Here is a 15,164-nt window from a genome sequence, read left to right on the forward strand (position 1 = left end):
ATGGTCACCAGAGCCTCTGGCGGAGCTGCCCAGGATGTGTGGTCTCCGAAGCTGCCGCCGGCGCCCAGCACAGACAATGGCAGAGAGTGTGAAGGGCTCTGGGGCTGTCGCTACGGCTGAATCTGGCTCCTTTGGGCCAGGCAGGGAGCCAGCCCCCACTTGCGCTTTGTTTCTGTGGGAAAATGACTCCAGATCCCTAAACAACAGGCCGAGCAACGGGCTGGAGCATCGCTGCGCCTGGCAGCTGCGGACCGCTGCGTCCTGGACCCCTGGGTCCTGCACCCCTCACCGCTCCCAGCCCCTCCACACACCCCAGGAGGGTCGAGGCAGACACCGTCTCCACCCTTGTCCTCCCCTCCTCCGTCCCCTCCCGGGGAGCACCCACTGAAGGACCTCCCCTCCCCTCCCCTCCCCTCTTCCCAGGCCCAGGATGAGGCCAGGCTCAGAGATGGCCAAGCAGCAGGCTGTTGGGAAGACGGGCTGAGCTGGGCGGGGCTGAGTCCAGAGGCTCTGCTGGGCTGCACTGGTTTCCCCGGGAGGCAAATAGCCCTTAGCTGCAGGGTCTGCGTCAAACCCAGCCCACACCCAACGCACACCCTTCGATGCCGGTGTTCACTCCCTCCTGCCTCTCCTCCGCAAGATGCATAAGAAGGGCTGGAGGCCGAGGTGTCCCCCCCCCAAGCCTCAGCCTATGCCCCAGGGCTCTCCGACGAGGGGCCCGGATGGAGCTCACACCAGGACAGACACCAGCACCACCTCCAGAGATGCCTGGGGTCGCATGTCTTACCCTCTTGACAAAGGGCAGCTCCTAATAAACTTTTATTTAGGAAAACGACCAAAATTGGCATTTCTTAGACCTGAGGGTTCCGGAGCCAATTCACGCTGGATACACCGGATTGTTTTCACGCAGCCAGTGAGAGAGAGAGAAACTCGGGCACCCTCCCCGTCCTGCCATCCTGCTGTTAGTGGGCTGAGCTGTGGGCAGAGTGGCAGCTGCCAGCAGGGGCCTGGTGAGGTGGAAGGGAGCTATTTCGGGCGGGTCACGTTCGGTAACACAAGTCCCTGCTTCTCCATCAGGAGGCAGAGCCAGGGCACGGCTGGAGCTGTTTCTGGTTGCTATGGAGATGAGCCCCACCCAAGGTTCCCGGTCCAGACCTCCCTGCTCTGTCAAGTTCAATTTCCCCAGACGTAGCGGCAAGGCCTGTTCTGAGCGAGTCCGAGGCGGAGTGTTTACACGGACCTGCTGTCCGGTTCCACTTCTGCGCCTCCCAAAGCCCCGAAAGCCAGGAAGAGGCGGGAGCCAGCCCTGCGGAGCCGCGTGGAGGGCGCTCAGGGAAGGAGGGCCTCGGAGAGGCGTTTGGGGGCCTGGGCCCCTCCTTGCAAGTTCTGGGTCCTCCTTCCCAGAGTTGGGGTGCTCCTCTCCATCTACCCGGAAAGATGCCAGATGGGGTTGCCTCGGCCCCTCTCATCTCTTTTTTCTTTCCTTAAACCCATTTCTCACCTAAATTACAGTGACTTCACACTTTCAAATCTGAAAGCCTGCCGTGGCCTCCCATGGCTCCTAGGAAAAGTCCAGAATCCTGACCGGCTCCGTCCCTGCAGAACGGCCTGCCTCCCTCGTGCCTCTCCCTCTCCTTCCTACAGGCTGGCCCCCTGGGGAGCACTGGCCCCCCAGTCCAAGCCCCGGCCCACCCTTCTTGCCTTGCCAGCTCCTCCTTGCCCTTCAGACCTCAGCTTCCCCTTCCGGGTGGTCCTCCCTGAAACGCCCCTGGGGCAGCTGCTGAGATGCCCGTTGTCCCAGCCCCGCGGGTCCTGAATGGCAGCCTCCTTCTCCCCTGGGCCAAGCAAGGCTTGGAGACTGCACCAAACGGTTGTCCTTTTGCTCCAAACCCACCGCAGGAGTCGGCTGGGGCTGTCATAACGAAGCGCCACAAACTGGGGGGTTAACAAGGGCTGGTTACTGTTGTGCTGTCTGGAGGCCAGGAGACCAAAATCAAGGTGTTGGCAAGACCGGAGAGTCTGTCCCAGGCCTTCAGCACACTGATTGGCTGGTGATAGCGGCAGTCCTGGCTGTAGCTCCCTGCTGTCGTCCGGGAAACGCCTTTCAATCTCCTGAGTCTCCTGCCACGTGAAGAGTAAACAAAGGGCATATCTAAAAAATGACCCTGTCTGGCCAGTGTGGCTCAGTGGTTGAGTGTCGACCTATGAACAGGAGGTCACGGTTCAATGCCGGTCAAGGGCACATGCCTGCGTTGTGGGCTCCATCCCCAGTAGGGGGCGTGCAGGAGGCAGCCAATCAATGATTCTCTGGCATCATTGATGTTTCTCTCTCTCCCTCCCTCCCTCTCTCTTCCTCTCTGACATCAATAAAAATATATTTAAAAAAATAAATGATCCTGCCACCCCCAGAGGTCTCGAACTACGTAAGCCACACTGGCGCGCCCTTCAGCACGCTGCTTGGGAGCCATAAATAGGGGCAGTTTCAGCTCCAGGAACCAGGTGCCAGTTGATTGGGTGCTCCTCCCCTCCCCGACCCCCCCCCCCCCAGCCCACGCCTGCCTTTCTTCTGGAATGGGAAGGGGGCTTTCAAGACGAGGATTGCAAAACCTATTCAGTGCTTAACAATTAGCAAGTTGTTAAAATAACTAAGTAGAACAGAGAATATTGGAGTACAATATAAAATAAAACTTGTCCCAAACGCACATCTTTTTTTTTTGTTTTAGCTGATGTAATTCAGTCTCCTTTTGGGGGAAAATAGCTTAAGCACTTAAACGCTTAAGCAATTTTTAGATAAACCTTCATGGCATGAAGAGTGTTTCTGGGAACGAGCTCCCCACCCACCCAGCTGTCTTTGGTCAGGCGCCCAGTCTCCTCTGGCCAAGCGGTGGCTCCCGCACAGTTCACCCCAGGATGGCCCGCGCCCCACCAGAGGGAGGCGGGAAGTGGTCTTAGTCAGGTGTGGGTTCTGGAGGGTTCTGAGCAGGGTCCACAGGAAGCGAGGGCCTGGCCGGTCCTGGGGGGCTGCTGGCCCTGAGCAGGGGTTCGAAGCAGCGAGTTAAGGAGCGTTGGGTGCCGTCAGGAGGCGAGCGGTTAGCATGGGGCACCCCCTAATGGTGAGGCATTGCCACGCCTGCCTGGGGTGTTTCTGGTAAGAAAGTAGCAGTCGCTGAGGGAGGGGTCCTCATGACCTCTGACCGCTGCTGGTGACCCCGGGAGAAGCAGGTCCCTGCAGCGTGGCTGGGCCTTCGCCTGCGTCTCCCCTCCCAGCCGGGTTACTGCAAGGCTGTTTTTGCTTGTCCAGCTGATTTTTACTTTCTTTGCACGTATAAACACGCACCCGTGTGATGGGTCTCGCTATAAAATGCATTGCTTGCTGTGGGTCAAAGTTTAAAAACAAGGAAATGTTGGCGGCAGCAGGAAGGGACCGGGTGTTAGACCGGCGGGGTCAGCCCACCTGGGTCCTGCAACCTCGGGACCTGGGTTCTGGCTGGGAAAGAATTCAGAGCCAAGACTCACGCTGTAAGAGAACATTCACTGGGTAAATCCCGGAAGTAGAAGAAGTAGTTCCTAGAAGAAAGGGGCTTAGGAAGCAAGTTACAGAGGCAAGGGAAGGGCCCTGGGAGCTTGGGAGTGAGGAAGGGGGACGAGGAGGGGTGGGTGGAGAGAGGGGAGGGCCTGCACCCAGAGGGAGCGTGCACGGGTCCTCCGTCCTAAGGGTTTTAAGGGTGCAGATGTTGGGGGAGGTCCCAGGGGAAGATCCCAATAGGGTACTCAGCAGCCCTCCAGGTGTGTCCTTGCAGGGTGGTGGGCTCCAGGTCAGGGGTCCTCAGTCAATGCGGTTAGTCCTGAGGGCGGCCTTGGTGTAGCTGGTCTGGTTTTGCTGCTTCTCTGGGCCTGGAGCTGAAATGCTACTGAGGATAGGAGGACTTACAGCTTAACAAAAAGGGGCCATTTCTGGAAACAGGCAGAGCCTGTGTGGACTAGAAGGCAGGAGAGGTCTGAGTTCTGAGACCTGGGTCCAGAGGGGGACTTTGGCCGCAGACTTGGATCAGCAATGAACTGCCCGGGAGCCGGCCAGTGTGGGCGCTGGAGACCACCGGCCCCTCCACGGCCGGGGAGCGGCTCTAAGGATGTGTTTGTATAAAACTTGCAAAAGTTGGACATTTAAGCCGGAATCCGCTAAGCCTGCTATCTCTTTCCACTCCGACTTCCTCTTTGTCACATTTCCCCTCCTGTCAGGAGCCCTCAGTGTGGCCACAGCACTGTGTGTTCATGAGATTATCTTTTAGTTTAGAGCAGCGGTTCTCAACCTGTGGGTCGCGACCCCTTTGGGGGTCGAACGACCCTTTCACAGGGGTCACCTAAGACCATCGGAAAACACATATATAATTACATACTGTTTTTGTGATTAATCACTATGCTTTAATTATGTTCAATTTGTAACAATGAAAATACATCCTGCAGATCAGGTATTTACATGACGATTCATAACAGTAGCAACATTACAGTTACGAAGTAGCCACGAAAATAATTTTATGGCTGGGGGTCACCACAGCATGAGGAGCTGTATGAAAGGGCCGCGGCATTCGGAAGGCTGAGAACCGCTGGCTTAGAGCCTGAGAAATAAGATAGCTGCTAAAAAGGGCTCCTGTGGGTAACTGGGCTGCAAAAAAAATAAAATAAAATAAAGAGCCCAGCAGCCATTTCTCTGCAGCAGGGCCTCTCACGCAAACTGCGCTTCGGGGAGAAGCCAGCACTGAGCTGCCTGCCTGCAAGGTGCTCCTGCCAGCGGAGCCAGCCCTTGTAGACGAGCTCCTGGGACCCTATTTCTACCGGGAGGACCGAGGCTTCCCCATCCAATTGGGGCTGCACAGCCATCGCCCATCAGCTTCATCACTGACCAATCAGCTCCATTCTGACCAATCAGGACAGGGCCTTCTGGGCCAAGCAAACCGTTGGGAGGTGGTGCACCAAAAGGTTGCTTGTAAGAAAGAGGCAGCCGACGGATGTTAGGCTCTTCTCCCTTCCTCTTTCTCTAAAAATCAATACACGATCTTTTAAAAAGAAAAAGCCCTGACCAGTGCGGCTCAGTTGGTTGGGCGCCGTCCCATGCACCTTCGGTTCCTGCTCAGGGCGCATGCCTGGGTTTTGGGCTTGGTCCCTGGGAGGGGGCATGCAGAGAGCAGCAGACGGAGGTCTCAGACTCATATCAGTGTTTCTCTCTCTATATATAACAATCAAGAAAAAAATCTTTTTTTAAAAATATATTTTATTGATTTTTTACAGAGAGGAAGGGAGAGAGATAGTCAGAAACATTGATGAGAGAGAAACATCGATCAGCTGCTTCCTGCACATCTCCTACTGGGGATGTGCCCGCAACCAAGGTACATGCCCTTGACCGGAATCGAACCTGGGACCCTTCAGTCCACAGGCCGACGCTCTATCCACTGAGCCAAACCGGTTTCGGCAAGAAAAAAATCTTTAAAAAAAACACACAACAACCTGGGATTTGGTGTCCTCATTCGCATGAGAATGGACCAATCAGGGACCGGGGCAGGGACTTCTGTCTATGTAAGCCTGGTCCCCCACGGCGGTGAGAATACTTTACTTTTCCACGGAAGATGGCATCCTCTGGCTAGAACCAAAACACTGAAGGTGCCAGAGCAGACCAGCACAGACCAACGCAGGGCTGTGCAGGAGGCAACCAAACAATGTGTTTCTCTCACATCAATATTTCTCTCTGTCATTCCCTCTCTCTTCCACACTCTCTCTCTAAAATTCAATGGAAAAATATCCTCTGGTGAAAAAAAAGAAAAGAAAAATATATCCTCTGGTGAGGATTAAAAAAGAAAAAAGTTAAATTAAGTAGGTGGACCCTGCGACTGGCCACCACGTGTCAGGAAACCAGCTGTTTGCCCGGAATGAAACTCTGAACCCTTAAGATGAATGATGCACCAGCACCTCCACGCGGGGGTGAGATGCTCACATTCCCCCTTAAAAATCCCCCTCGAGGTGGGGGAGTTTACTAACTACAGCTGCCCAGTAGGGCCACCCAATGCTAGGTCACAAGCTAAAATGAATCAGCCCTATTTTGTAAGCTGCTGGCCCCACATTGTGCCTAATTTCGTTCAATCTGGTTAAAATCTTCCAGCCGGGACGCCGCGGGGACGGGCTGGACCACTAAGCCAGAACATTCTAGAGGGAGCAGTGCCACCTGGAGGCCAGTTGTGGTGGAGGCGCATCCCACGGGACAGTGAATTTGGTTGGGGCAACAGGGAGATTCTCACCGCCCACCTGTTAGGGCCTGGGTTTTTTGTTTTGTTTTTGGCTTTTTTATTGATTTCAGAGAGGAAGGGAGAGGGAGACAGAAACATCAATGATGAGAGAGTATCATTGATGGGCACCTGCACGCCACCTACTGGGGATCCAGCCCGCAACCCGGGCGTGTGCCACCACCAGGAATGGAGCTGTAACTTCCTGATTCATAGGTCAAGGCTCACCACTGAGCCACGCTGGCCGGGCTAGGGCCTGGGTTTGATGTCGTGAAGGGAAAGTTTTCCTGACTCTTCTCTGCCAGCCTCCCACCCACCGTGTCCTGCAAGAGACTGGGTCTTGCACTCATCTACGCGTATGGCTCAGTGACTATCCAAGTCGAGCGGAAAGCCACCTAGTAAGTGCTCCAGGATGTTGGTGGAGTGAGTGAAGATGCCCTTGTAAGGTGACTTTTCTGCGAGCCACACACCAGATTTAGATTACAGCCCCCATTCTGTGTGCCCAGCGTTTTTGTTTTTTTTTTAATATATATTTTCATTTATTTCAGAAAGGAAGGGAGAGGAAGAGAGAGAGAGAAACAATGATGAGAATCACTGATCAGCTGCCTCCCGCACCCCCCAACTGGGGACCAAGCCTGCAATCCAGCCATGTGCCCCTGACCAGAATCGAATCCAGTAGTTTTTTTGGTTTTGGTTTTTTTAATTTCCCCTATGATGCGCCCAACTGTTCATTCCACAAGGTGGGGAGTACGCAGGAGGATTAGTTACGCAAGGTAGTGAATCATCCAGGCCTATGGTCTGGAAGACTACAAGTTCCAGAATGCATCCTTCATTAGTATACAGAGAGGTTGAGGGAGCATTGCCTTCTGGGAATTGTAGTCTTCAAGTTGTTTGTGATGCAGGCGAAACTAGGCGGAAGGGGGAGAGAATGTAAACTCTTTGACCACGTGACACTCGGGATCAGGTGGTTGGGCCAGCCTCCGACTAAGAGCTGTGATTGGCTGACTCTATTGCGAACGACGCCACTAGGGGCGGGCCGAGAGGAGCGCAAGCGCACTGCGTTGCTAGTCTTGGGACCCCTTTCCAAGAGACTATGGCGCTCAACAAGAATCACTCGGAGGGCGGCGGAGTGATCGTCAACAACACCGAGAGGTGAAAACGCTGCACAAGATCCGGGAGGCCCGAAGGGAGGGCGACAGGAGTGTGGGCGGTGGGCGCTGGGCAAAACAGTCGCCGAAGAGGGGAGATTGCTGGGCTGCGGTGCCGGGGTGGGGGGGTAACGGCTGGGGGCGGGGCTGGAGGAGGTGGGTGGGCCGCGGGGGCGGGGGGGCCGGGTTCCATGATCAGCTTCGGGATGGGGGTGGGGCGGCGGACGGGGACGAAGTTGAAGGAAGCCAGTGGGGCCCAGGGGGTAGTTCTTGAGCCCCTTTCCCAGAAAAGGCGACTTGTAAGTGATGGGAAGAGCCTTCGACAAAAATAATTGCCGCTTATTGGGCCTTTACTATGTTACTACGCATCAGGCACTGCCCCCCTCCTACCGTATTTAATACGTAAATCCTGTGGGGCAGATACTGTTATTATACACATTTCACAGGTAGGGAATCTGGGTGGGGGGGTGCGGGGGGGGGGCACAGAGAGGTTAAGTAACTTGCCCGAGGTCACAGAGCTGTAACAGATGGAATTCCAGGAAAGGAGTCTTGACTCCAAAATCAGTAGGTGAAACTTCCAGTATGTTCCAGAACTGCGCAGATGAGAACCAGGCCAGAGCTGAGCTTAGATAGATACCGTTTGTCCAGCGCCATACCTGTCGGCTTGGTGATTCCCCAAAGCAGAGGTCTCCCCACTTGCAGATTCTTTCTGCTACCGCCCCCCCCACCCCACCCCAGTGAATGCTCTGTCCCCCACCACCTGGGCTCCTGGATGGCTCCTCTCTCCTTGCTCTGTGGGCCTTGAGCCTCGGGCCGCCCGCCCTGGTTGGACTAAGCTGAGAAAGGCAGGAGGAGCTTAGGAACCCGAGTCCCCAGAGGCGATTTGGTGGATCAGAGCCTGTCGCCGCTCAGGGCAGCACCAGCCCAGCAGCCGCCACCTGGAAGCTGGATGAGTCAGAGTCCTGAGCGCGCCCAGGGCCCTCACCCAGGAGCGCCGACTCTACATCTTACCTGCCATCCTGTTCCTGTCATGACCTCTCTTCTCTGGACTGTGCTTCTCTTTTCCGGTACCGTCCCCTTCCCGCTGACCCCTCCCCAGTGGAGGAAGTTGTGATATTTCGGAGGAGGAACTGCGTGAACTTAGACCAACCTTGTTATCTTATAATCAGAGAAACCTCACGTTGCTCCCAGTTTGTAGCCTCTGTGCTCCAGCCAGTCCCTGGCCTGACAGACACTGTTGATGCCATTTGGTAACATCGCCCGGGACTGTTTTTCTTACCCTCTCAGTGAGCTTTTTCTGGGATAAGATGTAACAGTTCGGTTGGGCCTCCTGCCTGGCTTGGGGCTCAGTGCTGCTAAATAATGGTGTGCCTTGTTTCAGAAAATGCTTCAGCATCTGAAAACAAAACGTGTACACAGTCTTTGCAGCTTAAATTCGTGTTCAAAATTCCATGTGTAAAATAGACCTTCTCACTCTTCAAGTCACGAACCCCTTGAGAGAGATGAAAGCTGTAGGTTTTCCCAGGAAAAGGCAGGTACAGGGTCATCTCTGGGGCCCCAGGGACTGACATCCCTGTAGACCCAGCTTACGAGCCCCAGGTTGAAAGGAACCCCGAAGCCAGCCATTTTGTAATGTGTAGTCATGTCTTAGAATGTTTATGTGTTAGGATTAAAAAACAAACCAACAATACCCTAACCGGTTTTGGTCAGTGGATAGAGCGTCGGCCTGTGGACTGAGGGGTCCCAAGGTTTGATTTCGGTCCAGGGCACATGCCCGGGTTGCAGGCTCCATCCCCAGTTGGGGGTGTGGAGGAGGCAGCCGATCCATGATTCTCTCTCATCATTGATGTCTCTGTCTCTCTCCCTCTCCCTTCCTCTCTGAAATCAATAAAAATAAAAAACCAGCAGAAATGGAACACCTGTCATAAGGACTCCGAAGGAGATAGGAGTGACCTCAGACAACCTAACTGCTCGTCACAGCCCGGCGGCTGCTCTGCTGCGCTGGCCACTCGGGCTGGTAGTGGGGCTGGGAATTCAGTAGAACCCCGACTAGCTCATCTCTCCCATGGCCGTGGGAATAGCTTCCTTGCAGCAATGTTGAAACTGTTCCAGAGACGGCATGCCAGGTCCCTGCCTACCAGGAGGGGCCAGTCCCTGGGTAACAGATCGTGGCTGCAGCCTGTCTCATCAGACCCTCTCTTTTCTCCTCGCAGCATCCTCATGTCCTATGAGCATGTGGAACTTACGTTCAATGACATGAAGAATGTGCCAGAGGCCTTCAAAGGGACCAAGAAAGGCACCGTTTACCTTACCCCTTACCGGGTGAGTCACCCCGTACGGTGGCTGGCTGGGAGGCGTGGCTCCTGCAGCTGATGTGAGTCTTAGGGCAGCCTCAGTCTTGTGAGTCCAGCGGCCTCTGAGCCACGTGACAGGTAGTTCCTCACTCCGGGAGTTTCTCTGCCACGTGCTTCTGGGTCCTAGAACCACCAGGCTGTTTGTGCAGCCGAACTGACCACTGGGCAGTGAACCCTGCAAGTCCCAGCGCTGTTGCTGCATACGCTCTGTGTTCTGGAGGCAGCTGCTGGGATGGCCTGGGCCTGGGGAGGAGAGGCTGCTGTTATTTTGATTTCTGTAGGCGTAGCCTCCAGGCCTTCGCACGTCAGAGTGATAAATATGGTAACCAGGATGCAGTAGCATGACCACAGCCTCCGGATGGGCAGAGAGCCCGGCGCAGCCCTGCAGAGCGAGGAATGCCGGGCTGGACAGTGGCCTCGCCTGAGAGCTGCCCAGGCGACAGAGACTTCCAGAGAAATCCCAGCGGGCGTCCTGGGGGAGGCCCTGGAGTTCCCAGGAGTCAGGCCTGCCTGGCGGGGGCGGAGCACATCCTCGCGTTCACCGGGATTTAGCAGCAAAAGGGGAGGCTCCAAGCCCATGTCTGGTGGTTCAGGTGGCTTCTTTGGTCACCGGAGTGTGGGTGTGAAACTGATGGTTCTGCAAGCGCGGCTGTGAGACCTGCCGCCTGGGCAGTGAATCTGGGGAGGGGTCCCTCAGCCCCCTTGTCCGGCTCCCACGCCCTCACCACGCCTTTGTTCTTGGTTCTGCAAAGCTCAGGCCAGACTCCCTTCAGGACTCCTCCCCTGCCTTGCCCCTGCCTCCGCCCTCGCTTTGCAGGCCCTGTCACTTCTGCGCCACCTCCTCCACCGCCTAAGTGACAGCCGTCTGTGCTCCCGTGCTGCCTGTGGGTGGCACGGTTTTCTGGGACTCACGTCTGGCCTCTCCCTGTGAAAGGCTCTCTCCAGGAGGGTCTGTGCCAGCGGAGAGCTCTGGCCGCTGGGCCCTGGCTCAGGCTGCCCGCCCCGCACTGGCTTGGATTCGCCACACGCAGGAAGCGATGGCCCGCTGGGCGGCGGTTGCCTGGTGATGGTTCTCGCCTTCTCTCGCTGCAGGTCATCTTTCTGTCCAAGGGGAAGGATGCCATGCGGTCCTTCATGATGCCTTTTTATCTGATGAAGGACTGTGAGATCAAGCAGCCTGTGTTCGGTGCAAACTACATCAAGGGGACAGTGAAGGCTGAGGCAGGAGGTGGGTGACTGGGGCGGGGGTGGGGGGCTTAGGGACATCGGTGGGCTTCCAGAGAGGTGCTCCGGCGCCTGACGGCGGCCGTGGAGATGGCCTCCTTGGTCCCTTATCATCCCAGCTCGTCCTCTTCCTGGTCTGAGTTAGCTTCCAGCACCCACACCTGGGCGCCAGCTGTGTAGCGGAGGTGGGTTTGGTTGAAGCGCTTGTGACCCGGGCGTGTCCTGGTTTCAGGGTGGAGGGGCCTCTCCCTGGAGCCCGAGGAGCTGCTCTGTGATGCCGGGAGGTCCTGCTTGGCAGGCTCTTTCCCAGGCGCCCTTGACCTCTGCCCAGCCCCCCGGCCCTCACCCACCCCGGGAGCTCGCGTTGTCACGGCCTCACAGGTCCCCTTTGGCGGGAGCCAGGCCAGAGGGTCCGTGAGTCCATCCTTGGGCCCCTCAGGGTGAATCAGCCCTGAGCTTGAACGCAGGTGGCTGCTGACGGTACCTGCTCCTGGGAAGTGGCTTGACGGGTGGGAGGCCCTGCCGGTGCACTCACAGTGCTGAGCGGGAGGGCGAGTTTGTTCCCAGAGGAAAAGCCCGGAGGCTCACCTGGAGGCGGCAGCCGGCGCCGTGGCTGGAGGCCGAGGCCTGGTCCATCGAGGCCGCAGAGCCAGGCCTTTCCCACAGCCTCGGGCGCTGGCCCGGCGGAGAGGACCAGTGGTCTCACAGTGACTGTGTCCTGAGCTTGGCTGCGCTGTCCTCCCCAGGTGGCTGGGAAGGCTCTGCTTCATACAAGCTGACCTTCACGGCAGGGGGCGCCATCGAGTTCGGACAGCGGATGCTGCAGGTGGCGTCGCAAGGTATCAGGGCTCTAGACTTCGGGGGCCTACAGGGGCTGTCTGGGGGGTTGTGACAAGAACCTCAAACACTCTAAGCCCCCGAGAGCTGTGTGCACAGGCATCCTTACCTAGTCCCAGCCCTGAGCCTCCCTCCCTCCTTCACCCCCCCTCCCCCTCCCTCTCTCCCCCTCCCTCTCTCCCCCTCCCTCTCTCCCCCTTCCTCTCTCCCCCTCCCTCTCTCCCCCTCCCCCTCTCTCCCTCCCTCCCCCTCTCTCCCTCTCCCTCTCCCTCTAACCCGTTCTTGACCTCCCCCTCTGACCTCTCTCCCCCTCTGACCTCTCCCCATCCTAGCCCCTCACCTTGTTCTGACCAAGGTCAGCTCACGTGTCGGGGGGCGGATGGCGAGGGATAAGGCCCATCTGCTGTGCACATCCTGGGACCCCAAGCCCCCCTCCCAGGGGTGGGACCCTCCCCCAGCCCGAGGCTGAGAGCGCACTTCTCTCCCCTGTGCTTGCAGCCTCCCGAGGCGAAGCGCCCCCTGGAGCCTATGGGTACTCCTACCTGCCCACCGGGCCCTATGTCTTCCCCCCGCCCGTCGCCAATGGAATGTACCCCTGCCCTCCTGGCTACCCCTACCCACCGCCCCCACCTGGTGAGTGTGTCCTTTGCTGCCCACCCCTCACCCACCCACTAACCAGCCCCACCCAGGCCAGGGCGGTGTAGAGGGGAGACTTGTGGGACCTGCTCCAGGACTACCAGGGGGCTGGCCGCTCACGGGGTCCCTGTCCCTCTCTTGCCGAGCAGAGTTCTATCCAGGACCTCCCATGATGGACGGGGCCATGGGATACGTGCAGCCCCCACCACCGCCCTACCCGGGGCCCATGGAGCCGCCGGTCAGCGGCCCTGAGGTCCCTTCCACTCCTGCAGGTGAGGCCCCGGGCTGCCCGCCCGCCTGCCGTCCTGGGAAACCAGCCCTGTCCCGGCCGGGGCTGCACGGGGGGCCTCGGAACGGTGGAGGCTGCTGGGAGCCGCAGTGGTGCATGGCCCGGCCTAGGGACTGCCCAGGGGCCCGGCAGGTGCTGCTCAGGATAAAGAGCTAGTTGTGCCCGGGTCCGGGCAGGTCTCCCTCTGCCTCGGCCTTCTCAGCTGCTCAGCTCCCGGCAGATGGTTCCGGGGCCACCTGGCGGGTGGTGACAGGAAGGGAGGACTGGGGGGGACAGTGGCAGGTGGGGGGGGGTAAGGGAAAGCTAAGGCTGTGCTGTGGACAGAGCTGGGTCCTAGCGCCCTGCCCTGAGCAGCGGCCACTGGGTGAGAGCAGCCCCAGCCCCGCGGCGGCTGGAAGGGGGAGGCTCATCCCTGGTGTGTTTGCCTTCACAGCCGAAGCCAAGGCCGCAGAAGCAGCTGCCAGCGCCTACTACAACCCTGACAACCCGCACACCGTCTACATGCCCACGGTGGGTGCAGCCGGGCGGCCACAGGGGCTGGGACTTAGGGGTGGGGAGACCTGGGCTCGCTTGGAGCTTCTAATTGACCTTTCCTTCCCTCCCTCACAGAACCAGCCTCCGCCCCCTCCCTACTACCCCCCGGAGGATAAGAAGACCCAGTAGACCCCCCTGCCTCCTGCCTCTCATCACTCATCCTCGTTCCTCCCCTCCCCTGGGGGCCGGGTCTGGGGTGGGTGATGGGGAGGCCTTGTTCTTCCTCCAGGTCTGACTATAAAACACTTGCCAGGAACTGCATCCATGGAAGGGAGTGGCCCCTTGACTGGGAGCTGCACCCCCAGCTCCCCACACTCTCCCGGGGCCCACAGGTGCCCAGCGCACTTCCTCGCAGCATCCGGGGCTCTCCTCGGGGCGGGCGTCCCCCAGTCCCTGTCTTGCTCTAGTAGCTTCTACCCACGGAGGGACTCTCTGGCCACCTCCTCTGCCGCAGTCCAGCTCCCTCGTTTGGCAGCCACGTTGTCCTCGCCTCCGGTCCCCCCAAGGGCCCGGCAGCCCTGCTCACATTCCCTGCCCTTGGTCTGGGCCTGGCCATGGAGCCCCTCCACCGACTGTCAGCTCACATTCCATCCCCAGCAGCCTCTGGTGTCACACCTGTCCCCCCCCCCCCCCCCCGCCCCGTCCTGGTCATTCGTTGCCACTGCTGTGACGTGTGGAACTTTAACGTGAGCTTCCAGGGGTGGGTGGCATCCGGGCCGGACACTGAGGCTCAGGAGGGAGCCCCCTGCTTCCTGCTAGTGTTTCTGGGGTTGGTATCCCTCGGCCTGTCCCGTCCAGAAGGGGCTCCTGGGACTGGGGAAGGCGTGTGCGTCCCAGCAGGCCACTGGGGGCGGCCGGGTGGGCTGGAACACAGGCCGCTGCCCCCGGGACCTGCCTGGGTGGCTGACCCGACGGCTCCGCGCCCCTCGCCGACCCTCTTCCCCTTACGCCTGGCGACGTGCCCGGGTGCACTCAGATTTGCTCCCGCCTGCTCCTGGACTGGCCGTGCAGTGAGGAGATGGTGATGTAAAGAGAATTCCCTATTTATTTGACAAAACAATTCCAGTTAATATATTAATGTGAAATAAACCCTGTTTGCACCTTGATTTGTTTGCTGAAAATGTGAAGTAAAAGTGAAGTAACTGGACCGTGTGTGGCTCTGTGACCGAGGTGGCCCCTGGGGAGGAGAGCGTCCATCCGGCTCCAGCTCTGAGGCCCCAGGGGCGGGGAGTGTGCCCTCCTGTGGGAGGCCCTTGTTCTCGCGGCCCATGTGGGCCAGGAAGCTAAGGCCTCTCCTGTTTCCATTCCCCAGCGGTTACTCAGCAACTGCCCCCCCTCCCCCGAGTCCCCGGGACTGGTGCCGCCCAGCAGTGCCCTGGAGAGGAGGCCTGGAGGCCGGGCCAGGCTCCCTGTGTGAGGTCCTGTGGCCCTGATCGCGGTGCTCACCACCCTTGGCAGTGCGGCCGGGCCCAGGCTTGGACCCAGGACGGGGTGGACAAACTTTTTGACTCGAGGGCCACTATGGGTTCTTACACTGGACCGGAGGCCGGAACAAAAGCATGGATGGAGTGTTTGTGTGAACTAATGTAAATTCAAAGTAAACATCATTACATAAAAGGGTACGGTCTTTTTTTTTTTTAGTTTTATTCATTTCAGGCCCACGGGCCGTAGTTTGCCCACGGCTGCCCCAGGAGCTGCTCGGCTCAAGAGAGGGGTGTCTCGAGCCGGCCAGACTGGCCCCCAGGACGGCTGGTGCCACCCTCCTGGTGACGCTTAGTGCCCAGGCAGGGGGTAGGAAGGAGCCAGAATCCATGCCCAGGCCTGTCCTCCCTCCCACCCCGCCTTGGCCTGGGCAGGTCCTGGGCCCTGA

The 15,164-nt window shown here is 58.3% G+C and overlaps 1 protein-coding gene across 2 annotated transcripts; it reads left to right on the top strand.

Annotated features, from left to right (window-relative positions):
• The first annotated feature begins 7,273 nt into the window (after nt 1–7,273).
• WBP2 (WW domain binding protein 2) lies at nt 7,274–14,441 on the top strand. Of its 2 annotated transcripts, XM_036341005.1 has the most exons (8): nt 7,274–7,424; nt 9,634–9,742; nt 10,867–11,002; nt 11,745–11,837; nt 12,334–12,468; nt 12,621–12,743; nt 13,194–13,270; nt 13,370–14,441. In XM_036341005.1, the coding sequence occupies exons 1-8, from the start codon at nt 7,366–7,368 to the stop codon at nt 13,421–13,423; spliced, it is 786 nt and encodes a 261-aa protein (XP_036196898.1). In that variant the 5' UTR covers nt 7,274–7,365; the 3' UTR covers nt 13,424–14,441. The 2 variants fall into 2 exon arrangements, with proteins under 2 accessions (XP_036196898.1, XP_036196899.1); XM_036341006.1 differs by lacking the exon at nt 12,334–12,468.
• Nucleotides 14,442–15,164: the final 723 nt, after the last annotated feature.

This window comes from Myotis myotis, unplaced genomic scaffold (genome assembly GCF_014108235.1).
Source record: "Myotis myotis isolate mMyoMyo1 unplaced genomic scaffold, mMyoMyo1.p scaffold_m19_p_17, whole genome shotgun sequence".
NCBI classification, from domain to species: domain Eukaryota; kingdom Metazoa; phylum Chordata; class Mammalia; order Chiroptera; family Vespertilionidae; genus Myotis; species Myotis myotis.